The sequence below is a fragment of the Lates calcarifer genome, linkage group LG13, assembly GCF_001640805.2.
Source record: "Lates calcarifer isolate ASB-BC8 linkage group LG13, TLL_Latcal_v3, whole genome shotgun sequence".
NCBI lineage: Eukaryota > Metazoa > Chordata > Actinopteri > Centropomidae > Lates > Lates calcarifer.
Window position 1 is genome coordinate 25,854,321 of NC_066845.1, and position 26,269 is coordinate 25,880,589.

At 42.3% G+C, this 26,269-nt stretch overlaps 4 protein-coding genes and 3 non-coding genes across 23 annotated transcripts; 3 read left to right on the top strand and 4 right to left on the bottom strand.

Moving 5' to 3' along the window:
• Positions 1-7,372: 7,372 nt before the first annotated feature.
• On the bottom strand, positions 7,373-8,928 carry LOC108881591 (taste receptor type 2 member 40). The gene has a single exon (XM_018673645.2). It carries the CDS (start codon positions 8,400-8,402, stop codon positions 7,428-7,430), a length of 975 nt encoding a protein of 324 aa, XP_018529161.1. The 5' UTR covers positions 8,403-8,928; the 3' UTR covers positions 7,373-7,427.
• A 264-nt stretch (positions 8,929-9,192) lies between these two features.
• cfap157 (cilia and flagella associated protein 157) lies at positions 9,193-21,810 on the top strand. Its single transcript, XM_018673696.2, has 8 exons — positions 9,193-9,421; positions 10,322-10,593; positions 10,942-11,095; positions 11,178-11,424; positions 18,535-18,635; positions 18,902-19,052; positions 19,794-19,951; positions 21,190-21,810. Exons 1-8 carry the CDS (start codon positions 9,339-9,341, stop codon positions 21,254-21,256), a joined length of 1,233 nt encoding a protein of 410 aa, XP_018529212.1. The 5' UTR covers positions 9,193-9,338; the 3' UTR covers positions 21,257-21,810.
• trnac-gca (transfer RNA cysteine (anticodon GCA)) lies at positions 11,446-11,517 on the bottom strand. Its single transcript has one exon. It is a non-coding gene; the product is annotated as a tRNA-Cys (tRNA).
• On the bottom strand, positions 12,037-12,108 carry trnac-gca (transfer RNA cysteine (anticodon GCA)). Its single transcript has one exon. It is a non-coding gene; the product is annotated as a tRNA-Cys (tRNA).
• LOC127143189 (synaptonemal complex protein 1-like) lies at positions 14,091-16,869 on the top strand. Of its 17 annotated transcripts, none has more exons than XM_051075183.1 (5): positions 14,091-14,755; positions 14,831-15,544; positions 15,620-15,769; positions 15,845-15,919; positions 15,995-16,869. In XM_051075183.1, exons 1-5 carry the CDS (start codon positions 14,222-14,224, stop codon positions 16,502-16,504), a joined length of 1,983 nt encoding a protein of 660 aa, XP_050931140.1. In that variant the 5' UTR covers positions 14,091-14,221; the 3' UTR covers positions 16,505-16,869. The 17 variants fall into 17 exon arrangements, with proteins under 17 accessions (XP_050931140.1, XP_050931138.1, XP_050931150.1 ...); XM_051075181.1 differs by having other exon boundaries at positions 14,831-15,394; positions 15,470-15,544; positions 15,845-16,869; XM_051075193.1 differs by having other exon boundaries at positions 14,831-14,944; positions 15,320-15,544; positions 15,845-16,869.
• trnac-gca (transfer RNA cysteine (anticodon GCA)) lies at positions 18,788-18,859 on the bottom strand. The gene has a single exon. It is a non-coding gene; the product is annotated as a tRNA-Cys (tRNA).
• Positions 21,811-21,938: 128 nt separating the features above from the next.
• gstt1a (glutathione S-transferase theta 1a) lies at positions 21,939-25,870 on the top strand. Its single transcript, XM_018673697.2, has 5 exons — positions 21,939-22,144; positions 22,892-22,979; positions 23,816-23,972; positions 24,245-24,421; positions 25,493-25,870. The coding sequence occupies exons 1-5, from the start codon at positions 22,039-22,041 to the stop codon at positions 25,691-25,693; spliced, it is 729 nt and encodes a 242-aa protein (XP_018529213.1). The 5' UTR covers positions 21,939-22,038; the 3' UTR covers positions 25,694-25,870.
• The last annotated feature ends 399 nt before the right edge of the window (positions 25,871-26,269 follow it).

Consider the following 26,269-nt stretch of genomic DNA (forward strand, 5'->3'; position numbering starts at 1 on the left):
TAGCTGCTTCCAGTCTGCTAAGTTGGGGCTAACCACTCACTCCAGCTAATGTACAGACTTGAGATTAATCAATCTCTGCTTCTAACGCTGTAGAAACAAAGTAACTGAAATCAAAGGGGACACAATGTGTGTGAAGAGTCGTTTTTATGAGAGTGGAAGGAGTGTGTAATAAAGAAAGAATAAAACATAAAAATACTTTGAAGCTAAGAATCAGGTAATTACAGCTGTAAGATAAAATACATGAGCTCCACAGTTGGACGCACTGATGGTTTCTGACCCACCTCCGTCCCTTTGTTCAGACAAAAAAACCTCTGCGAGTCAGTTTGAGATCATTTCTATAATTACAACCACTAATAGCGGTAAAGAATTTAGCAGAGCTTTCCTGTGTAATGGCTGTCAGATTTCTGAAGGCTTTTTGGACATGAAAAAAGGGGGTTCTAATAAAATCTGGGTGTAATGAAAGAGAAAAGAGAAAGGCTGAGAAAGTGACACTACCAATTTCTGGACGGGAGGCTGTAATTAATGTTACTACGTGCAGATGTATTACGTTCAGAGGCCAATTAAAGTCAAAGCTGTCACTGGATTTGGTCAAAAGTCAGAGGATTTCACCCTCTTATTTGAGCAGTTAGTGTTGGGTGATTTAAGCAGACGTATGTTAACTTTGTCAGCTATCAACAAACAGCTTTCACAGTGCATGTTTAACATCAGAGTATATAGTTTTACAATAAAATACTCTTACTTATATACTTATATACTTTTAACAGTAGCAGACACAGACTGCCTGAGAGGAAGGGGCAAAAAATCAGTCTCGTATGATTCTTGCCAACAGAGCTGGAGTCTGGACGTTAGCGTAGCTTACCATACTGGAGGCGAAGGGGGAAACAGTTAGCCTGGCTTCAAAATGTAAAAAAACCTCATTAATAAACATTTTGTGTCTCGTTTGTTAAAAAACATGCACACATAGGAGTGTAAATATAACGATTTTTAACAATTGTAGGTGGAGTTACCCACCTTTGTCCCTTTTTTTAAATGTATTTTGTTGATGAGTTATCTACTGAAATTAGCATGCTAGCAAGCCCCAACCTGTCCTGTAATACCACTTTTTACCTCAAGAGGTGATAGTGAGTCACTATAGCTTCCAGTCTGCCCTCAGTCCATCACAAGAGGATGAAGAAGTAACACTGCCCAGACAGAAAGATACCGAAGAAAAGAAGTAATGGAAAAAGAAGCAAAACAAGAGTTAACACTGGCGTTATTGGAGTTTTTTGTCTTATACAGAGGACGATAAATCGCAGTCGTCCAGTCGATATGTAATGAGTCATTAATAATAGTTTAGAAATGCAACAGTTTCAAATGAGGGAAAAAAAAGTTGTCATTCATGTTTTATCGTTGCTGTTTGTTAAAATTTTCCAGTTCACTTACCCTCAAACAATATATATATTTGTCTCCACAATTCCAGATTTAACTCAACCAGTGAGACAAATTCTGCTTCGGGCAGCCATCTGAGAAAGGTTTGTAGCTTAAACTCAGATCGACTGTGTTTTGATCACACTCTATATATTTTTATTGCATTTGAAAGCGGAGTGTTCTTGATCTGGAGTCGGTCTTTGAATCCATTCACACTGAACTTTCTGCAAACTCCTCAGTGTCTAAAGTTAGCAAACTTAAAAGTGCTCTTGTAACTCTAAATTAACCTGTGTTGCACTGGCCATTGTCATCATGTGAATTATATAAACAAGCTATCTCATGCTTCCCACAGATGGTACCAATACATTTTCCTCCTCAGTATTTTTATGAGAGGTGGCAGCGTTCCAACATATGACTACAGCTCTCAATTAGACAAGAAATACGCTTCAAAATCAGGATTCAAGTCACTGCCAAGCCCAATAAATATAAAGGAATCTGCCTAAGTGACACTGGTGCAGGGAACTGCTGGAAGCCAACTGGTGTTTCACATAACATGCTGATCAAGGTAGAAGGACAATGGATGTAATTTAAACACAGCCACTGTAAAAATGGCAACCTATGGCTAAATGTAGGAAAAAACAATGCTTTAAGATGCAGTTTCTTTAAAGGCCGTTGACAGTGGGATCTGAATAGTCCTCAACTTTTCTACGAGAAGTTTTAGTTTAAATAACAAATGTCCAAAGTATAGGATGCACCACAACAAAGAGAGTCGTCTTGGATTTAACTGAATAATATCTGAGAGGGAGTTTTATTTTAGTTTCTCCTTTAGGGCACACACATGGATCCATTCATACACTATACTGGTCAACTAAAGTGTTAATATCCATGTACACATTTTTATGATCCAAGATATGACATAAATATCCATATCTACATAATAATTCCAATCAAACACCTGCAAGTGAGCTTCAGCCCAACATCTTATCCTTGTTTCACCATCTCTTCGTTCAGGTGAAATCAAGCCGAAGATCTTTCCAGATGAAAAGCCTTTGTGGTTTTCATCTGGTCCTGAAGCAGCAGCTGTTTGTCCGTTTTGAATGGAAGCTTCAGTGTGTTTATCACATGCACAGATTATCCTATTGAGTGCAGTGTTTTCCTTTTCGTAAAAACCATAAAAAAAAAAGGCACACAACCAAAGTGCACAGCATTGCTTTCCAGTGAGCTAATGCTGAGTTGGTGCTTGCATGTGTTGTGATGGGGGTTGTTCATTCCAAGGGTTTGACTTGGTTAACCCTCACTACATCTGCCCGTCTGTACACCTTAGCTCACTACATCTCCACAGATTTGTAAGTGTATTTGCTGTTGTTGATGTAAAGACTTAGACATAAAGGCCAGAGAAGCAAGGTTACATCCAGGATGATAAATGTGCCCTTGAGCAAGGCACAAAATCCCCAACTGCTCCAGTTGCCAACAGTTCAGACTGTGGTTGGACTCAAGGAAATGTGTGTATTTGCTTTTTTTGCTGAGAGTTAGATGAAAATATTGATGCCACTTTCATTTGGTATGTCCAAAATATTTCTTGGTAATAACTTCTGGAGTTTTCACTGGTCACCTGCCAACTGGTCCAGCAAAGAAATACACAGATCAACCACAACATTAAAACCACTTGCATAATACTGTGTAGGTCCCCCTTGTGCTGATAAAACAACTCTGACCCATTGGGGCATGAACACAAAACCTCTGAAGGTGTCCTGTGGTGTTTGGCACTGGGACATGGGTCCTGTGGGTTGCAGGGTGGGGCCTTCATCATCTGGCTTGTTCCAGATCATCCCACAGATGCTGGATTGGATTAAGATCTGGGGAGTTTAGAGGCCAGGTCAACACCTTGGGCTCTTTGTTGTGTTCCTTGAGACATTTCTGAGCAGTTTTGTGGTGTGTTGTGATGGGAGCAATGTTCTGCTGGGGGAGGCCCCTGCCATTGGGGAGTGTTATTACCATGGGGGGTGTGCCATAGCCAGGCCTTTACCTCCTGCTTCCAGTCTTTGTTCTGTGCTGAGCTGGCAGCTGCTGGTCCTGAAAGTGATATCTATCTATCGATGACTTTTAGAATCAAACCTCAAAACCTGACCTAAGATGCGTGACTTGGACTCGGAATGACTTCCCCTTAACCCCAAAGATTGAGATTACAGTATACTTTAAATCAGTCTAAGAGCAGACAGTCACTTCTTACAAACAGAAGGAAAAGGTGCGTTTGGACTTTTTGGTGTTTGGTTCGACGCTTGTCCGTCTTGACATGGGAATTCAATAGCCAAAATGTGAGACTTATTGTGACTCACCAAACAATGACTTCCCCCTTTTGAACATGAGCTACTGTGTGTGTGTTCCCACAAATCTGTATTCTTGCTTTTTGAAGCTCAGTGAGGTGAGAAGAGTCTTCCTGTTGGTTTCAGACTGAAAGGAAGCAGAGTGTAACGCAATGCACCACTGATGTGAACATGCTCAACTCGGCTGCATAGAACGCAGGTTTCCCCTCATGGTTACTGAAGGCGTTATCTTGCTTTTAGTAAAAACCGTTCATGTATTTAGAAGGATTAATGGCAGTGCATTAATTCCCATAAAGAAGGAAATGAGCTGTGATACCTGCAACTGTGAAGATGTCACATGTTAGGATATGGAGAAACTTTCACCTCCCCTGAAGGTGATCCCACAGAAAGGCTCCAACTTTATCCTTTAAAGAATAATGTTGATGTTTTTCTATATTTTTCTTGTTGTCAGCAACATCGACCATGTGTCCAACTCGTTCCCTCGTTCCAAACAGGTTCAGAACATCAACCAAATGGATCTTGTAAACTACTGAACTTTGAACCTCAACTTTTAAACATTGCATGGATAACAAGTCCTTGAACTGATCAGACAAAAATGCAGGATTTCTACATCTACAGTTCGGTGGCAATTGAGCAAATCCATCTGTTAATGAAGATCATGGGATACGACTGAAAGCTCCAGAACAGCTGCTAAATAGATCTGATGGTGAGAGTTTTTTCTCACAAATATTTACATTTTTGTTCAATTTTTAAGACTCAGTAACTTCTGAAAACAGCTGGACACAAACAAAGAGGAGGAAATGATGCATTTGTTGAGGACTATTTTCAGCGGAGGAAAAAGCTTATATCCACTGTTGGTTTTGGACTTTTCATTTCTTTTTGAAGAAACTTTATTAAAGTATCCGATGGCTGTTTGGCATTGCAGGGTGGTCTGCTGGTTAAACAGATTGCCCGGTCATAAAAAAGGTCACAGGTTTGATCCCTGCCACAGCTAACGTGTCCGTCAACCGCCATGTGTCCCTGAGCTATACACTGCGCTATTGTGTGCGAGGCTGGAGTATAAATCTCGACTGTGGACAGGGGAGTCGTCTTACTCTGTACGGCAACATGCAGCTGTAAAAGTCTGACATGTGATATATAAGTTTGAGTCGAAACATCTAATATATGTTCTCTTGGCTGTAGATTCTTATCAGACGACTGACTCATACACACAGTCTGTCTCAGATCAACTGTTCCACGTTGCGGTGATACTCTGCCCGTCATCCTTAACTAAAGGCTTAAGTCAAATCATACACTTCCTGTCATTACGATACCTCCTGTTTAAAGTGAAACACTGACCCTTAACAAAGTTTAGCTGAAATCCGCTGCCTGAGAAACCCATTTTTCATACGGCTGCTTATGGGTTCGTGTCAGCCGCACTTCTCAAAACAAAGACCACATGTGTCCATTTAATGCAAACCAGACGCATGGATAGAAGCGACCGGCCTCTGCTGCCCGCCTCCTCCGACCGGCCCGAGCTATGAAAAATGGCCCTGGAAGAGGGGCGGGGGGGCGCAGTGGGGGTTATTAGTGGGTTTGAAGGCACTAACCCTCACACTGACCCCGGCTGACCCCTGGCAGGCCTCGCCACAACAAAAGGGCCAAAGAGGTGAAGGCAGAAAGAAGTGGAGATCAAAACAGAGCCAGAAAAGTGCTGCTGCTGCTCACGCTGCTGCCGCTAATCTTGGTTTTCCCTTCAAGGATGTCAGGCATCAGCATCTTCTGTGGTCAAATAATGAGTTTTCCTGTTTTGAGTTTACATCAGCAAGCGTCAATTTGCTGCAGTTTCTGTGATAAAAAGAAGTTTGATGCTGTGGGTGGTCAAGAGTTTTGATTGCCAGCATGGAAGAAATCTTTTGCATTTCAAAGCATTTTTACTTTAAAGCTAACCTTAACTGTAGCAGTAAGATTAAAAAAACCCTGCAGCTGATCCAGAAATCTCACACGGTTTAATTAAATGTGACTTTTAGAGAAGGATTTGCAGTTTTATTCAGGCCTTATTATGCTTTATGGTAATTCTGTTAGTATATAACTGTATATCTTCCACAGCTTTACTTTTAAACACAGGAGATCAAGGAGGAAAACAACCATGTAACTCAGTAGAGTTTATGATTTCAGCTACAGCACTTTTATCTTTTTTTTAAACTTAAAAAAATCTAGATTGTATTGTCAATCTGTTATTTCCCAGTCAAGAATGAACTTGTGTAAATGTTTAGACAAAGACAGAACACACCAGTTTTTAAAATCTCATGTATCACCTGTTATAGATGTTAAACCAGTAAAAGTATTAGTAGAACCAGTATATTGATTAAGGAACAGTTTTCTGTGGATAGTTTAGTAAAAACTTTTTGAAAATTAAAATATATTTTCTTTGAAGTTTCATCAGTTCTGGATAAGATGAACTTTATTAATCCCACAAGGGAAAATTTGCATTGCTACAGCAGCATGATATACAAGATTAGGTCCAAGTATAGTTAGAGAAGAAAAATAAATATTTACACCAAGAAAGAATATTTACATCGAAGAAAAAAATATGTACATGAGATGTAATATTGTACATTATTTACAAGAATAAGAGCTCTAAAATGACATGAACCCTCCTGTGGCTCTTTAGCAAAGTGGTATTCTAGGGTTCAGGACATTCAGTCAGACACGGTGATTAACTGACACATTTGACCTCTTCATAGTTCATAACCATCATTTTCTGTTTCTGACAGACTCAGTCTCACAAACTCCTCCGTCTAAACACAACTGTATTTCTCCACAGGTGTGACCTCCACTGCTCAGCTGCAAACATGAACTGATGTGAACGTAAACAGGGTGATGAGGAAACCACAGCCTTTACTGACCTCTGTTGGTGATGACCAGGAACTACAACAACATGGGCTCTACTGGTAACATACTCACTCGTGTGAAGTACTCAGATTCTTTACTCATTTTACTGTTACTGTTGTTGTGACTCCTCTGAAGGGTCACAAGTTCTGATTCACAGATTTCTTTTCAGTTTTTGGGCTTTTCTCTAATCTCGGCTCTTTTTGTGTTTTATTGGATTGTTTTGCACCTTTGAGCCTTGAAAAATAAACACCTGAAACATAAGAAAGAGCTTTTTTGTAAGAGATGAGAAGCCAAAAAGTTGGGAACCATTAGATTTTTCGATAATAAAACCATTTGTAAGTTTGTTATATGTGTTTTTTTAATGTATTTTTGTATGTAGAGTAGCTATACCTGTGAACTTAACATAGTGCAATATTTCTCTGTGATTTAAAGCAGTAAAAGTAGAAAATACGATAAAATGGAAACACTTCAGTAAAGTGAAGTTCTTCAGAATTGTACTTTAGCACGTAAACAATCCACTGGGCATTTCTTCAACTGAACTCATGATTATTAGTTCCCAAAGTGATAATGTACATCACTGCAGCAGGGTTAGAAGTTAAACCAGCAGGGGTCAGTATAAACTAGCTGATCAGATACTCTTTAAACACAGATATAATGGATATAATCCAACATAGTCAGTTCCCAGTATCTTGTTCTTGCAAGTTAAAGACATGGGAATCATCCATCGCAGATAATGTGAACACACACTGAAGAATCAGAGCCTTACAGTAGAGTGTGAAGATAACTGCAGGATCCTGTATTTGTTACTGAAGTAAAGCTCAGTCAAACTGTTGCTGTGACTCCACTCTTTTCTTCGGCGCTCCTGACCAGTGTGTTTGTGTTCCTTCCCCTGCAGAGCAGCACTCTGAGCCTCTCTCTCAGGTTTTTGTTGGAGCAGGTGAGGAGGATCGCCGAGGCCGCGCAATAAAACGACAGGCCGAGGAAGAGCATGTCCGCGCTCAGCCCCGAAGCAAAGATGGCGTGGAAGTAGTAGAGGGAGATGGTGAGCAGCGTGGTGAGGTAAACCCAGACCAGAGCCACCGTGAGCCTGCAGACGAGCAGGTACGACTCCGCAGCGTGAGAACCGATCTGCTTCCTCTGCATGGACGAGGTGTGTTTGCAGAGGAAGACGACCAGCCTCAGTGAGGTTGGGAGCATGATCGTCATGGGCAACAGGGCGAGGTAGCAGATGAAGATGATCACATAAGCATTGACGTCAATCCAGGCAGGAAACAGAGGCTTCCTGATCATACAAGCAGCTTTTTCTGTGGTGTTTTTTGGAGCAAGAGTTTTGCTTTGGAAGTGGAGGTAGAAGAACGGGGTGAAGATCACACAGGAGGTCAGTAAGGTCACCACCAGGGTGACGTTCAGGATGGCCGAGATGTTCTGCTTGAGCGCTCTGAACAGAGCTGAGGAGAAGCTCAGAACCCTCATGCAGTAGAGGACGCTCAGCCAGGCGACAGACCAGAAACTGACGGAGCTGCTGCTGAGCCACACGAACAGGACAACGCAGAAGAAGAAAGGTAAGTCCGGCCAGCAGAGCACCCCGGCCCAGACCGAGGCCACGAGGACGAAGGTGGAGATCTGCAGCAGGACGTTGCCCAGCGAGATGAAGCAGATGATGACGGCCACGGTTTTCACAACTCCGGACCTCCACTGCCGCACCAGCATGACCACGAGGTTGAAGACGTTGGCGAGCACTCCCAGGACCAGCAGGAGGGCTGTGCCACACAGCTTCAGATCAGCAGATCCAAACATGGTTGCAGAGGCCCGGCGGAGAAGGGCACTGTTGCATTCCTCCCAGCTTCAGAGCAGAATGACACATTCAGGGTCCTGACTGAAGAAATAAAAAGACACAGCATGCAAATCTGTTCCCGTGAATCACCGGTGAATGTTGCTGCATATGAAAATAGAAATTAGACGTCGCTTAGATTAGCCACCTCGCTGCTTTGCTCGTTCCTAGAACAGAACTTGACTATAAACTGAGCAATTACAGAATTACAGCTTGACCTGACATCGAATCCGAGCGTACGAGTGCTTTGTTTTTGTTTTTGTCTGCACCTTCATGTGTATACATGTCTGTAATTGTTGTCATAGTGATCTTGCTGTTATATCATCCACACAACAATGCTTGAGGTCTATTCCTTTATTCTGAGGTCAGGTCCTTTACTGGCATTTGCATTTCATTGAGTTGAATTTATATTACATAATATAGCTGATGTAATCCACTCTAATCTCATAGAGCAGCACAGGAGAACAAACTGTCTCTGACATTTCATTTTGCACTTTTATTTATGTTAATCTGTTAGAATGAAAAGGCATATGAATCCTTAAAATGTCCAATAAATAAATAAATATTACTTTATGAAATAAATAATCACATTAATAAATAATTTATTTATGCAGGACTTGTTAAAACCAGAGTGCTACAAGGAAAAAGGGGAAAAAAATACATATGGCCAATAGTCACATATAAAGTGAGAATAACAAAATTGATGACACTTTATTTAAGCGTGAATTTTTAGGAGCTGTCCCTGAATGCAGCATTCCCTAGCAACACGGCAGTGCAGCCGTAAGCCGTTAGCTAGTTTGTCTGGAAACGTTATTTGAAAATTTCCTGAAAGAAGAACTAAACAAGCGGAGATAAACAACTTAAAGCCGATAAATATATAGGAAGAAAACAAATATATAACTATGGCGGCTGTATTTGGTTCTGAAGACAACGAGAAGTCCTTATATTTGGTACAAATTCAGTATCTGGAAGGGCAGTTGGAGAGGTAAGACCATGCTAACGGACGGTGCCGACCCAACAGTACTTCTCTTTGGTTGGGATAAATCTTTAGCTACTAGTTTTTTTAAATGCAGAATAATATATAAATGTAGATATATGTATTAGATGTCGAATAAAAATTGGAAGTTTGAAATTTGAAGTGCTTTTGTTAGCCTAAGTCATGTTAGCTGTGCTAGCATTAGCATCAGTTTGTGCTTCTTAAATAACTCTTACTGACAGCATCCAGTATTATTGCTACTGACATCGTGATAAATACATTTTATGCGAAAAATATATGCTATGATATACACATAGCAAAAAAAGTAATACAATAGATATCACTAATTAAATAAATAATTCTTCCAGAAAGGGCTGCAACTAATGATTGATTGTTTTGTCCATAAAATGTCAGAAGAGAGTGAAAACTGGATTCAGGTTGGGTTTTTATTGAATCAAAAGTCCAAAATGACAAAGAAAAACAGTAAATCCTCACATCTGAGAAGCTGGAACCGGTGAATGTTTGGACTTAAGGTTTGAAAAACGATTCAAACAACAAATAAATCCTAAAAATAGACGCCTGTTAACGTTGTTTAAAGGATTAATTCATGAACCAGCTTTTTCAGCTCTCCTTCCAGCTCTCAAACACTATTTCCCCATTTCAGCTCGTCTTTCATTCGTTAATTGTATTTACATTTTTCCCTCTCCTCATGTTTATGTTCTTTTAATTGACAGTTTAAATTCTTTTCACCTCATTTGACTGACAAATATACAAAATATTGTATGGTATGTGGTCTCTCTGATAGAGGATGCAGTTAGTTCATGTTAAATACTGTAAACAAAAACACAAAAATCACAGTAAATTCTTGCACATAGCCCTTAAGCCTGTGTGTCCCTCTTCATCCTGCAGATGTCAGCTGAGATGTGACGAGCTAGAGAAACAGCACAACGACCTCATGTCTCGGTACAGTGGGTTGGAGAAGGACAAGAAAGATGTCACTGAGCACCTGAAACGCTCTGTGGCTGCAAAACAGAAGAAGGTGGAGGAGGTGGTTGAGCAGCTGGAGAGTCAGAAACAGGCGGCCGAACAGGACAGAGAAGCTCTGCAGCTGCAGCACGACCAGCAGATGCAGGAGCTGCAGGAACAACTGGATGAACTTAACTTAAAGATCAAGTTGCAGGGTGAGACTGTACCTCATTTTTTCATCTTTCACACTCTTAGAATGGATCAAATTTGTGTGAGACATGGAGTTAGGAACACACCAGTGTCTCACTGGATGCCAGTGACATTTGAAGCCAAGTTTACATGCTGCGTAATGAGCTGCAACTGCACAGCTAATTATAGTTATTATGAGCAGCGCATGGTTTCCTGGTGTTCCTGGTTTGTTTGGCTCCATTTGTTGAAGTGTTTGTTCCTCTCCTCTCCTCTCCTTGCTTCCTCTCCTTCCTCCTCTCCTCTCCTCTCCTCTCCTTGCTTCCTCTCCTCTCCTTGCTTCCTCTCCTTCCTCCTCTCCTCTCCTCTCCTCTCAGCAACAAAGTTTGAGGAGCAGAAGGAGCAGCTGATGCAGTTGGGGCAGCGGGTCCCTGAAGCTGAGTCTCTGGAGAAGCAGCTGGTCAGTCAGAAGGAAGAGCACGACGCCATCATCCACGGTCTGAGGATGGACGCAGTGTTGGAGAGGGAAAGGTAAAGTCTAGGACAGAGTTACACATCTGCAGATGCTCATCTCACTTTCTCCCTGATTCCTCCCCCTGTCTTCCACCAACAGGGCAGTTGAGGATACACATACGATGGTGGAGATCTATGTTGAGCAGGGCGTCTCAGAGATTCTTCAGACGGAGAGGGCTCAGCACAGGGAACGCTTGGAGCAGGTCCAGTCCCTGCTGAGTGAGAATGAGGCCCTACAGAGGGAGAAGAGTGTCCTGCTGGACAGACAGAGAGAGCTTCTTGACAAGACGGATGAGCTGAAGGCCGAATTCAACAAGGCTGAACAGGAGAGCTTCATACACAAGAAGGTAAAAGGTCAATCATGAGTTAGGGGGCATCCGGATTTGAACCGGAGACCTCTTGATCTGCAGTCAAATGCTCTACCACTGAGCTATACCCCCACACTCTAGTTCACTGTCAGTGTCTTTGTCAAGTTTGCAGGTGTCAGTGTCAGCGAATATGCCCAGCTAACTATTCTGTAACTGCTTCAAGTGCTACATCTGATATATATCTGATATATATCAGATATAAAGTTTTCCTAGATTCCCCAGGTAAAGATCACAAGTTAACAGAACACTCTGAAATGAAACTTACTTACTTACTTTGAAATGAATCACTGATAAACATTCAAAGTTGTCTGAACTCATTCACTTTCATTAAAGTGAGAGACGAGCTTGATTTGTCAGCACAGTTTAAGTTTTACATAACTGATGATAGTTTGGTTTTCTAAGGCCTTACAGCTTGTAGTTGTTACTTACACCATGTTGGTCAAATGCACAGTGATGCCATAATGTTAGAACATGCTACAGGAGCTGCTCTACTTGTATGTAGCTTGTGTAACAATGTCTTTGTTTGTATATCATCCTGGGTGTACAGGACACAGTCAGTGTGCCTGTTGTAAAGTGGCATAAATGTGGTATAGGGGGCATCCGGACTTGAACCGGAGACCTCTTGATCTGCAGTCAAATGCTCTACCACTGAGCTATACCCCCACAGTTTCATCAGTCCATCACTGTCTCTGTTGTGTTTGCAGTCTGGACCAGGCCCAGTGTTTGTGACAGAATAGCAGGTGCAATAGGTCGGGCTTGAGACACATTACACTTTTATTACTTTGAATGTTTTTCATTTAACATTCAGCTGCCTGAATGCTACTTTAGATGGAATATATTGGAGTACATGCTTATCACTTGTTGACAGTGGTTTCTAAGATGCAGCAGGTGAACAAACTGATAAAAACCCTCAGAGGAAGCACTGGTGATAGTTAGGATCTATATTTATATGCAGCTCCAAAAAGTAGTATTTCCTACCCTGAGGCTCTCTGTGAGCGTCTTCCAGCTCCTTTGAGGATGAGCGTTTCCTACAGCGTTATGTGTTTATCTGTGCAGAGGCTCCACTAATGAAGGTTGTGCTTTTTTGTTGCCGTGCTTCGTGTCTATATAAATCCAGCACATTTGAAAGTTCTTCAGAGACAAAAATGCCCAAAATAAGGAACCTAAGGCAGGAAACACACCTGAAGATTCAAATTCTCAGCCAGGAAGGGTACAGCTGCTGCTAGATAGCCAGGAAGTGCAGATGTAGTCCTTCAGCAGTTGGATACACTCTGCAGAAATACAGACGAACCAACAGCTTGGAAGACAAACCAAGATCTGTGCGTCCAAGGGTTTCTTCAGCAAGAAATGACCACATCCTGATCCGCATGTGCAGGGAAAACCGCCGATTGACATCACAGGAGCTTCAGCAGCAGCGGTCAAACCAAACTGGTGTCCAATGTTCCACCCACACTGTACGTGGCCGACTTTTAGATCATGGCTTAAGGTCCTACAAGGCTGTCAAGAAGCCCCTGATCAGTGAGAAACAGAGGTTAGCCCGGCGTTGTTGGGCCCAAGCACACAAGAACTCTACAGCGAGGAATTGGAAGAAGTGGTTCTGTGGTCAGATGAGTCTAGTTTCCAGCTTTATCCTCCTCCTGATAATGTGAGGGTACACAGAAGGCCAGGCCAAGCATTATCTCCAGCATGTACATTACCTACTGGGGATGCATGAGTGCTGCTGGTGTTGGTCATCTCACTATCTGTGATGGCACATTGGACTCTGCCAAGTATTGTGCCTTTCTCAAAACCCACATGCTCCCTTCTGCACGTGCACTGTTCCATCAAGGTCAAAACTGGATGTTTCAACAAGATAATGCCCCTTGTCACACATCCAGTGCCAGTAGAACTTGGCTGCAGGACCACTGTATCCAGGTCTTAGAGTGGCCAGCTCAATCCCCAGACATGAGCCCCATTGAAAATCTGTGGTGGATTATCAAAAGGTCCGTTTCAAAGCGTAAACCAAAGAATTTAGAAGAATTAAAAGCAGTAATTCAAAAAGAATGGGACAAGATTACCCCTCAACAGTGTGAAAGGCTCGTGGGGAACATGCCAGGATTAGAGCTCTACTGCGTGCTAATGGCAGGACTACTACATATTAATTTGATGATGTTTATTGGTTTATTTTATTTTCATTGCTCCCCTTAAGTTCCTAAATTTATCAGCTTAAGAGCACAGGGAGAAAAGTAGATATCAAGCCCTGAGAATATCAGGTGATTTCTAATTTAACACACAGCTCACAAGTTTGAATTGTATTAGGTGATTCCATGCTTCTTAATACAGAGTTTCGTGAAGATTTAAACCCACAACATTTGCATTTTGTGATTCCTGATCATTAAACAGTGCTGCTGTGTGAAATTGTTGTGTTCCACCTGTCGATCAGTTTGGATCAGCATCAGATTTTAAAATTGTTTTGAATGTTGATAGTGGGACAGTTTTGTTTACATTTGAATCAAAGAATTTTGAACGTAAATGACTCCAAAAATGGAATGGAATGTTCAAAATCAAAGGCAGCAATGTATCATTCATTGGTGATGTCATTAACATATGATTGGAATTCGCTGATGTCACCAGACTTCTTTAACTAGGCACTCTCGTCAGAGGAGTGAATCAGAATTCAAATCTTACAGAACTACGGTGAGGAAAAGAACCGACACACAGACCACTGATTTCGGAGGAACTTTCAGAGAAACTGCATTTTTCAGGTACAACTTAAATCCTGATTCTTCTTCTAAGAATGGCGAGCACTACTTCTCAAAACGGCATGGTGCCTAGACCGCCGACGTCCTTCGAATACTGGAGCATGCACAACTCACTCCAAGGACAAATTTGTCATCTTCAAAAACAGTTGAGCATGGAATACAACTGGAGAGTACAGGTTAGCCAAGAGTTGGAGGACACGAAACAACAACTGTCCAACCAAAAACGTCTTAAGGAATTGTTTATTAATAAAGAAAAAGAAGCCAAAAAAGAGCTTGCGAGACTGCAGAACTATAGTGACGCAGAAACTCTCAATGCCTCAAATATTGCTTCACAGGTCAGGAGTAACATTAAGAGGAGGAAAAAGAGAGACCTCCAACAGGATTATGAAGAGCTGAAGGTAGCGCACATAATCAACGAGGAAAAGTTCAATGCTGAGCTGCAGGCTCACAAAGATAAAATCAAGGCTCTCGAGGATGAGCTGAAGCTCTACCAAGAGAAGTGTAACACCAGCCTGCACACAGAGGAGAACAACAAGGTTCAGGATGAACTTAAGCTCAGCCAGGAAAAGGTCTCTGCTGAGCTCAAAACGGAGAAAGAGAACCACGAGGTTCTCCATAACCAACTTAAGCTCAGCCTGGAAAAGCTCACCGCTGAGCTGAAAACAGAGAAAGAGAACCACGAGGTTGTCCAGAACCAACTTAAGCTCAGCCTGGAAAAGCTCACCGCTGAGCTGAAAACAGAGAAAGAGAACCACGAGGTTGTCCAGAACCAACTTAAGCTCAGCCAGGAAAAGCTCACCGCTGAGCTGAAGACAGAGAAAGACAACCATGAAGTTGTCCAGAACCAACTTAAGCTCGGCCAGGAAAAGCTCGCCGCTGAGCTGAAAACAGAGAAAGACAACCACGAAGTTGTCCAGAACCAACTTAAGCTCAGCCAGGAAAAGCTCGCCGCTGAGCTGAAAACGGAGAAAGAGAACCACGAGGTTCTCCAGAACCAGTTTAAGCTCAGCCAGGAAAAGCTCGCCGCTGAGCTGAAGACAGAGATAGAGAACCACAAAGTTGTCCAGAACCAACTTAAGCTCAGCCTGGAAAAGCTCACCGCTGAGCTGAAGACAGAGAAAGAGAACCACGAGGTTCTCCAGAACCAACTTAAGCTCAGCCTGGAAAAGCTCGCCGCTGAGCTGAAAACAGAGAAAGAGAACCACGAGGTTCTCCAGAACCAACTTAAGCTCAGCCTGGAAAAGCTCACCGCTGAGCTGAAGACAGAGAAAGAGAACCACGAGGTTGTCCAGAACCAACTTAAGCTTGGCCAGGAAAAGCTCACCGCTGAGCTGAAGACAGAGAAAGAGAACCACGAGGTTCTCCAGAACCAACTTAAGCTCAGCCTGGAAAAGCTCGCCGCTGAGCTGAAAACAGAGAAAGACAACCACGAGGTTCTCCAGAACCAACTTAAGCTCAGCCTGGAAAAGCTCACCGCTGAGCTGAAGACAGAGAAAGAGAACCACGAGGTTGTCCAGAACCAACTTAAGCTTGGCCAGGAAAAGCTCACCGCTGAGCTGAAGACAGAGAAAGAGAACCACGAGGTTCTCCAGAACCAACTTAAGCTCAGCCTGGAAAAGCTCGCCGCTGAGCTGAAAACAGAGAAAGACAACCACGAGGTTCTCCAGAACCAACTTAAGCTCAGCCTGGAAAAGCTCACCGCTGAGCTGAAGACAGAGAAAGAGAACCACGAGGTTGTCCAGAACCAACTTAAGCTCAGCCTGGAAAAGCTCACCGCTGAGCTGAAAACAGAGAAAGAGAACCACGAGGTTCTCCAGAACCAACTTAAGCTCAGCCTGGAAAAGCTCACCGCTGAGCTGAAAACAGAGAAAGAGAACAACGAAGACACACAGAAACTCGGTCAAGACAAGCTGATGTTGGAGCTCCACTTGGAGAAGCAGAAAAACCTGGCTCTTAACTATGAACTGAGGATCAGCCAAACTAGGTTCACAGCTGAGCTTCAGCAAAAGCAACAGACAGTAATGGGTCTTAAAGAAGACCTGAAGACCCTGGTCCAAAAGATGAAGGATGAGCAGGACACTCTCTACACAGAGATCGAGAACCTGAGAGCCCACATAACTATTCAGTTCTCCACAGAGCTCCAGGTGGAGGAAGGCCAGGAGCAGCCTGAGGAACACGAGAATGACCTACCACAAGCAGAAGAGACTGAAACAACCCCCAGGAAATCAACCTTCAAGAGATTCCGCCACTTCCTGGGCTTGCGGAAACCACAAAGGTGGAAGAGGCCAGCGGTGCCTGCATCCACCAGCGGCGAATAAGCTGCCTCCCCCTCCATCACCCACTGTAAGGAAATCGATCTTAATCATGGCAGACGTGAGGCCCGGCCAAGGCAGATGGCCCCACCATGAGCCCGGTTCTGCTCAGGGAATTTTTCCTTGCCGCCGACGCCAAGTTGCATGCTCGTGGTGGACTCTTGGGTCTAATTTGACATTGCAGGAAATGCGCAGGTGTTCCCCAGAGGTTCACCTGTAATTTTCCAGCCAAAAACTCTGCTATGAAAACAATTATTTCAATTACATCTCCTTCAAGGGTGAACAGAGGGATTGCAAAAACAACAAAACAAAGAAAAACTAACACCCCCAAAAAACAAACAAACAAAAAAAACAAAAAAATAAAAAACAAAACCTAAATTTTCTTGCATCTATCTGTTGTTCTTACTTTACACACTTTGTTTCATTTCACTTAATAGATGGAAATGTATATGATTTCCTTTGTTGAAAAAAAACACACAAACAATACCACTTTTTTATAAGGTTTTAGACTTTTTAAGGTTTTATGCTTTCTAGGCTTTATTTTCAAGGTTTCAGACTCAATTTAGAAAATGAAATTCCTGAGTTTGTGTAAGATTAATATCAAGATACAGATCATGGGTAGTAACTCAGGTTGCAGTGTTGTTGTGATCAGAAAAGAAATAATTTTGTACTCTGGTGCTCTCTAGTGTCAAAAACTCTGAATCGTATTGTCTTTATAATATAAAGACAAAACCACAGATGGAGTGAACTTAGATCTTTATTGTGGGAAAGAAACAACTGAAAGGTCGACTACATGAAGCTAAAGGCCTGTTGATCACATTTACAGGAAATGACGAGGGCGAAAATTTAAATTTTTTTTAAAAAAGACAGAAAATGACATTAAATATTTCTAATATTCAAATTTTTGAAAAAAAAGAGAGGGGGGTAGATGTGGTATCACAGAGATAGACCGGTATGGTTTTTTCAGGGCCGATACAGATTATTAGTAGTCAAGGAGGCCAATAACCAATATTTGGAACCAATATTCATTTGCAGTAAAAGTGAAAATATTGGCATCAAAATTTTGAATAATACAAACTCCAAATTTAACTTTGTTTAAATGCCTTTAAGCATATTTTTCTAAAAAACAGCTTTTCAGATTTGCAACATCTTAAAGGTTTTTTTAATGTTAGACAATAGACATCTTTGTTTTAAAATTCTAACAAAAAGTGCAGGGAGCTCCCAGGCTCAGCAGCATGTCTTATAAAGTTAAATGAAAAATTAAAGAAATAAATATCTCCCTAAAGTTTTCTACAGTAAATAAAGTTTGCCAAAATTTATATAACTGAAATGTTATTTTATCTTTCACTTATCTTTGTTTTAAGTGAAAAAATTTTCTCCTCTTCGCTGTGTGTGAGCACTGTGCATGCACAGCTTTCACTGCTGATTGGCTGTTGCTGTGGCTCTGCGTGTAACCAATCAGATGGTGCTGTGGGCGGGACAATGCTGGAGACAGAGTAGTGACTGCAGACAGAGAGGCTGCATCAGAGCCAAACTTTAAAACTGATCTCTTATCAGCCATCAGATTTTTAAAAAAGGCCGATGCTGATATGCGTCAAAATGCTGAATATCGGTGCCGATAGTCGGTCTATCCCTATGCAGAACACGGTGCTGGTTGCTGTCATAGTTTCAGCTGCAAAAAGATGATTTCAGTGAGAGCTGAGGATCACATGAAGCTTCAGTCTGAGTCAGATAAACACACACAGAGCAAACAGATTTGGACACCAGGCAACTTACAAAGCTACAGCCTTCTTCACAGCTTGTTCTTCTTTAATTGGGTTTCTATTCTTTTCATTTTTAATTTGACATAATTTTGACAACAGATAACTGAGTAAAACACCCAATAATGAGCTGGAAAATGGATCTTCTATTTCATTGGATGTTCTTCATCCCCATCTGATGAGTTACCACACTTTTAAAACAAACAGCAAGAACTTCCCGAGCCTTGTTTCCCTTTTTTGAGTTTAAAAAATCACCAAAATCTTCATCCTCTTCAGGAGGTGAAGCAGCTGAGGGAGAAGCACCAGCAGCTGACGGCGGAGCTAAAGGACTGGAGCACCACCCAGCAGAACATCCTGGCCCAGATAAAGTCTCTGAGGTAAAAGTTTTATTCTGTAGGGTGTAAGGTGCATCTTTGATACTGTCTATGGCCGACTCCTTTGCCTCCTTTCATAGAAGTAAACTGACAATCCAAGCTTCATTACTGAAGGTATTAAATGTTTGTGGTGAATATTAGCATAAATCAGGCTCAGGGGGTATCCGGACTTGAACCAGAGACCTCTTGATCTGCAGTCAAATGCTCTACCACTGAGCTATACCCCCATGGCGGTAGTGATTGGTGTTATTGTATTATTATGTGTTCAGACAGCGCTTGGCCTCAGTATCTAAGGAGTGCTGTCAGAAAACAGCAGAGGCAGATCGGCTGCAGACCGAGCTTCAGAAGGAGAGAAGCAGGAGCAGGCAGCTGGACGGCGTCAAGCAGGAAGCAGCCATCATCCTCAGACACATTCTGAAGGTGAAAACACAGCCTGGACCAGGCTCCTGCTGCAGCCTCTGATCGGCCCAGGAATATCATAACATCTGTGGGCGGAAGATGATTTGTTGGTTATTGTGTCAGCTATTGTGTCAGTTTGTCAGACATCCCATTTTTATTCTGCTGCTCAAACAAACATCCAGCGGAGCAGGAAGTTTTCAGAGTAAATGAAAAACACTCCAGCAAAAGGTTTTAGATCCAAAAATGTGCTGAATTTCCCCAGATATATTGCTATGTTAGTTTTAACACTGTATGTAAAGTGGTGGGAAAAAAGTACTAAATATGTAGTGGAGTAGAAGTATAAAGCAGCACAAGATGGAAATGCTTGAATCAGGTACAAGTTATATTTAAGTACAGTACTTGAGTAAATGTGGAGATGTTTGTGCTTTAACTGACAACTTCCTGCATAAATCCAAACTCAGCACACTCTCAACATTCAAAAATATGCATCTGTACTTACCTGTAACATAATTTGACCCTGATCATGTATATAGTGTCGTGGTTTCTAACGACTGAACAGAAAAGATGTCTTAATTGACTTCACAGCATTTGAAATATCACTAAATACAGAGTTGGTTGAGATTTACACCATTAAAACTGTAAGAAAATAATTCAGAGAAATGAACATTACTATCTGTTAAACCTTATTGCCTGTCACATCTCAGTAACAGCGGTGAGATCATTTCTGATTTTCGAAGCTCAGCTGTTCTCCAACCTCTGCAGGGCCCACAGAAATCAGCTGGGACTCAGTGGAAGATGGAGAGGCTGCTGGAGATCGTGGAGAGCACCGCCCCCAGGGGAACAGCCTCGGCCCTCGACGACCCCGCTGAGAGGAGCAGTCGAGGACACAAACCACAGACCTCTGGCCCCAAACCAGCCAGGTACTGGGGTCACTCTCCTCTGGATTGTGTCTCTGAGTTTCATGACCTGTGTCCACAGTGGTGTGAACGCTGCTGGCAGCTGATATCCTGTTGCAGCTGTTTCCTCACAGTTGGCCGACTCCCACCAGAACCAGATTAGCTGCGGTCTCATCAAAATATTCAAACTAGGTAGGCGCTCTTAAAATCAGGCTGTACTTTTAAAGGCTTAAACATACAGTGAAATAAGTTCTTATCCTGTGTCTGTGCTTTAAATGTTCCACCGTCACTTCATCTGCAGTGTTGTGTAAAGGTTTTAGGTACTACAGATGTTTATTTTCTGTTATATAACACTGTCAGGGAGTGACTGGTGAGACATTCATCCTGCAGCAGGACGACGATAAAGAATCTCCAGAGACGAGACGAACAAGGAGTCCTGCAGCAGATGGTCTGGCCCTCACAGAGCCCTGATCTCATCTGCAGCCAAATCATCCAAAAACGACAGTCCTCCTCCTCTGCCTGATCTGTTCACACAGGGATTCACTGTTGTCCTCATGCACAAGTCATGCTTAGAGTGTAAACAGGAAAGAATCCGACTTTCTCTCAGTGGATGTGTTTCCACAGAGACTCTGCAGCTTCCCTCAACTCTGAAGAACTCATGTCTTTCAGCTCATTGGTTTCTTTTTCCAGTATGCAGCCTTATTTTCAGTGTTAAGATCTTTTCACAAACAGCACGATGCAAGTGAAGAATGCAAAAGTGTGAGATACTCGCCTGTGAATGTACCAGAGCTGAACCAACCACAGCCAGATGCAGACGTATTGTTTAGGGTGTTGGTGGGACAGTTTGAGGTCCTGTCGGAGATGTGACGGCTGCATTTGAGTAGGTTGAAGACCAACTGCTAGAATCCTTTTATCCAGAGCAGCCTCTGGCAGTCTATTGTTTTTATTTGTGGTGTGAAAAATTATATCACTCTTTCACTGCATTCTGTGTGAAAGTACTCAGAACAAAAACAACAGTTTGAAAACAGAAATAAATTGACGTGTGAATTCATCGCACCAAAAAAAACACCCCCACTGTGAAAAGGCCTTTACTCTGCAGTAGTCAGCTGTTTTCAGAGAAAAAGCTAAAAGGTCAACTGACTCCAGATCAGTGCTAATGTTGGTCTGTGAAGCTAAATATGCAACTGTTCAGCAACCTGCAGTCAGTTAATAATAACTATATAATACTTGATATAAATGTTGATGCTCTGTCTGTACGTCAGGAAACTCTGCAGTGAGACGACGTCCAGCTCCGTCGACCCGTCTGAAGCCTCCACATCTGCAGACTGAACCACGTCCAGTCAACAGCCAGAGACGTGAGCCCTGATTCAAGCTAAAGCTTTCAGTCACTTTAACTGTGTTTCTGTCCTGTCTGCTGATCTGTTTGCGTAGATTGGAACATTTACAGATACAGTATTTTTTTGTTATTAATTTTCAATTTTCAATCAATAGTTTAGTCTATAAAATGTCAGGGAAAGTGAAGAACTGCATCCCAGGTTCTGAGAGCCTGAGCTCAGACGTCAAAAAGCCAAATATATTAAATTTACTGTGAGAAAAACAAAGAGAGGTCTCACATTACAAAACTGTTATTTCCCTGTTAATTTTGAATTTGTGTTTTTTGTTGTTTAAAGAAATTAAAACTAAATTAACAAAAAGTTGAAAAATATTTACATTGAACTTTTAAACGAACAGTTTCAGCCCTGCTTAATAACAGAACTGTTATTTGCTAATATGATAAGTCATTATTCATTAATTACTGTCCATGGATTATTGACTGTATGTCCCGTGAGCCTCAGATTAGAGACACGTCAGGCAGATAGAAATGTGATAATCTCAGCGGTGTTTACAAAATGTTTGGCCGAGCCGATGCCAAAGGTCAGAGCGCTCAGCCATGACAGCCCCGCTCACTCTGAACCGACGCCAACATTTCAAAAACCCAATGAGCCCGTCAGCCGGGGAGAGAGAGGCGGAGCCCGGGAAGACGGAGGAAAAACAGGCGCGGCAGGAGAGGAGTGGAAACAGAGGGAACCGCGGCGGAGAAGAAGCGTCTGCAGAGCCCGAGACTGTTTGACATGGAGCTTTACCTGGACCTGTTCTCCCAGCCCTGCCGCTCCGTCTTCATGTTCGCTAAGGCGGTCGGGATTCCCTTTGAGTTTAAGATGGTCGACCTTTCTGCAGGTAAGCCCACACCGTCTGACAGACACGGGGACAGGGATGACACTGTGGACTCAGCTGAGATGTGCATGCTTTTTAAGGGATTGCAGCTTATAGCGCATATTCTGCCTTTCAGTAGTTGCTAATTTGATCTTTTGGAAGTGTTAGCAGATGTTTGCAGAGTTGAGTGACCTGCAGACTCCAAGTCTCGTTGCGTAAGATCCAGCTCCGCTTATCTGCATAGTTAAATTTCCGGCCTTTTTTCCCTCTGTGTTTAAGTTTGTAACTCTCAGTCTGCAGGAGCTGGGAGTTGAACGTCCTGCGGGCTTTGAACTTGTTGTATAATCATGAGCTTTTCAAAAAGAAAGAAAAAAAGTCCTCTCGGTATCAGTTTTCACATTTCACCTAAAAAGCTGACAGTCTGCCTCGGTGGGATGAGGAGTAGAGTTTCGTTAACTCCTCGTTAACCGACTTAACGAGCAGCCAGCGGGTGGGATGTAACGGGTCGCAGGTCAAAGCATCCAGACAAAACCTCACAGCGTCTCTGAGGAGATGGAGTTTAACAGAGTCTGCTGGGAAAAGAAAATAAAGGAAAGAGACGCGTTTTAAGGCAGAAATGGGAGGAGGAGTTAAAAAAAAAAACAGCACACTCTGTCAGACATGTTATTCATCTCTTGAAATGACCATGTCGCTCAGTTATGTGGAATATACACATGTATTCTTTGTGTTTTCACAGCAACACAATCTGACCTCAGGATTTTTTCCCTCCAGGTCAGCAGTTCACTGAGGAGTTTGGCAAATTAAGCATGATTAGGAAGATTCCTGTCATGAAGGATGGCAACTTCGTTCTGACTGAAAGGTACAAGGTTTGATTCCCCAATATGTGCAGTTCATTAAAATAAAAACAGCTGTTTTCAGATGTCTCTGTTCATATTTGAGGCAAACAATCAGGTAAGTTTAAAGGATAACTCCGGTATTTTTGAACCTGGGCCTGGGTTATTATGTGACGCTCAGTGATGGAAGAAATATTCAAAGTCTTTCTATAAGTAAAACTATCACACAATAACACAAACTAACTAACTGATCAAGGCAGCAATACTCCAGCAGCTCCTGTGTTCTGCTCTGTAAAATCCCTGTTTTTGTCAATGGAGTCTGGTGCTGATATACAGTGATGTTCCTGGTTAAACTAAAAGATCTTCCTCTTGAATAAAAAGCTCTGTCTCTGTAGGAATCCTCTCCTAATGTTGTCAGACACTATAATAACAATCTGACCACTGCAGCAGCTGTTTGCACTGACTGACCTGTCAAATCATTTACACTCAAAACACAGAAAGATAAGGCCCAGGTTCAAAAAGACCAGAGTTATCCTTTAATTATTACAAAAATATTCTTCCACTTCCCTCTAGGTGGAGCCAGCTGTACAATCTCTATCTCAGATTTCAGCCTCCATCCCAGAACAACAGAGTTGAATGAGTGGATTTCAGTTTTGTTTGGTGCATTAAAACAGGAATAAGGCTTTGCAGCCTCTAGAGGCCTCTACACACATAAAATACAGATGTACAGTCCTGGAGCTGCTTTCTGAACTGTCACTCATAATGTTTCTGTGAGCACCTGATGTTGTTCCTGAACATCTGCACATCACAGGTGTTATTTAGTTAATAAAAATGATATTTATTTTGAGGTTGTGTGTTGTAGCATCGCGATCCTGAAGTACATGGCGCAGAAATATTCCTCGTCCGTGCCGGATCACTGGTATCCGGCCGACCTGCAGCAGCGAGCTCGTGTTAATGAATACCTGTCCTGGCAGCACATGAACCTCCGAGCTCACGGGTCAAAGGTCTTCCTGTTCAGGGTACGAGTCCCGGACGGCGCTGCAGCCTCACCTCACCTGCCTCTTTACACACATTTCAACAGTGCAAACATTTGTTCATGTCTGCTCTGAAATCTTCAGTTATGTAATAATTCATTCTGTCCTCCTACTGCTTTTACTGTTACATGTAGGTTTAGTTTATATGCAAATTATTCTTAATACTGAGATTTTGATGATGTGATAACGTTTAGCCTCTGTGCTTGGTCTCATAAACAGAACACGTCTCACTGATGTTTGTGTTTCGCTCTGAGCAGACTCTGTATCCTGTCATGATGGGCTCCGAGGCCCCGAAGGAGAAGATCGACGCTGCTCTGGAGGATCTGCAGCAGTCGCTCAACCTGCTGGAGGAGAACTTCCTGCAGAACAAACCGTTCATCATTGGAGACAAAATCTCTCTGGCCGATCTGGTGGCTGTCGTTGAGATCATGCAGGTAACGCTTCTGTTTCTATCACTGCTCCTGGACATGTAAGTGAAACCGTTCTTTAAATCAAACAATCACATTAAATGTGCACATGAAGTTCAGTAGAAGTTGTATAATGTCTTCTGTGGCTCTGTCGCCTCTGCTGGGTGCAGGGAGGTTGTTGTAGTCGTAAACTGAAGATAACAGCAAGGTCACACGAGTAGAAACAGAAAGTTCAGACTAGAACTTTCTGATCTGTTTCAGCAGCCTCGGTTTAGATAAACACAGTAAAGCTACATCTTAGAAACATTTCAGAGATTAGAAACTGTCTCTCTCTCTCTCCACCAAAAACCAAAAATCCCTGCTCTCTGCTCTGTTAAAACTCTCAACACTTACAAAAGCAACATTATCATTCATTTGGAGTCGTGTTTGTGGTCACCTGATTCGGGTACTCTCCCATTTTATCACTGTTTTTGGTCTCCACCACCTCCTGCTGCTCTCTGACTGAGAAACAACACTGAGAGTAGTGGGAGTGAACCAAAACAGTGAAGTTGTAGGACAGGCAGATAAACGATGATCTGGAACTCACTGTAAAACCCTGTAATGCCAAGAGGAACCACAGATTCAGCTCTGAGAGTTTGTTCTCTCATTGTCATTAGGTACCGATTGTAGCTGCTGTAAGTGGAACTAAGAAACAAGATCAGATTTCACTACCTGCTGCTTATCCAACTGACAAAATCTCTCTGATTAACATTAGGTCCAAGCTACACTTCTGAGACTCTGGTGTCTAATGTTCGTCCCTGCTCCCACTGATCCTCAGATAGCTCAGTTCATGTTTGAAAATCTAGACTTAGACACAAAGCTGCTTTGATTTTACTATGTATGTTTTAATCTGTCTCTTGTGATTCCCTGCAACTAAAACCCCTTTAACCAAAATAATTTAATGTAGTCATTTTGTTAAAGACCCACGATGGGATCCTGACTCTAAGAGAGAGAAACTATTTTTATGTCCTCGTATTTGTAATGTAAGTTCATGTATTGTAGCGTTATCTTTTTAAGGACCTGTGTTTATCCAGTTGGTGTTTGCCGTGTGTTCTGCAGCCTGTTGGATCTGGCGTGGACGTGTTTGAAGGCCGGCCGAAGCTGATCGCCTGGAGGGATCGAGTGAAGAAAGAGTTTGGCGAGAAGTTGTTTGACGAGGCTCACGATGCGATCATGAAGGCGAGCAGCCTGCCGCAGAAGCTGCAGAAAAACAAAGATCTGGAGATGATCAAACCAAAGTATCAGAGGCTTTTCAGATGAGGATGTTTCCTCTGTACTAACAGAGAGAACACGACACTGATGTCAAACACAATCTGGATTTGTTTTGGATTTGATGGTTGTATGATTTCAGATTATCATATGGTGTTAGGAAGTGCTAAGAAATCATTTAACCTGTGTCATGGGAATCTTCTGTTCAATAAAGCAGAGTCAACAGTCGTCTCTCTGTAGGTTTAAATCTTATGTTTGCAAACAGACTCACTGTACTCCTCAAGCATGAGACGCACAGTGAGTACAGAGTACAATAGATTACAGGTTAAATGGAAAAGAAACACAGTTAGATTACACAGCTATGCAGCTCTGTATCAGGCCCTGTCAGCTCACTGACATGTGCTGACAAGTACTGAGCATATGATATTTCATAAGGAACAATTGTACCAGTTCAGTTATCATGAATCATATGAGAATTTCCAATACACCTGCAGCTGTCTGCTCACACTGTGAAAAAATACTTTCATTTGTTTTAGGTAAAGACTCATTAGGTCTGTCAACAACAACAAAATCTTTTTGGAAAGTCTGAAGTTTGCTTCTAACATACAACAACTAACTCAATGTTCC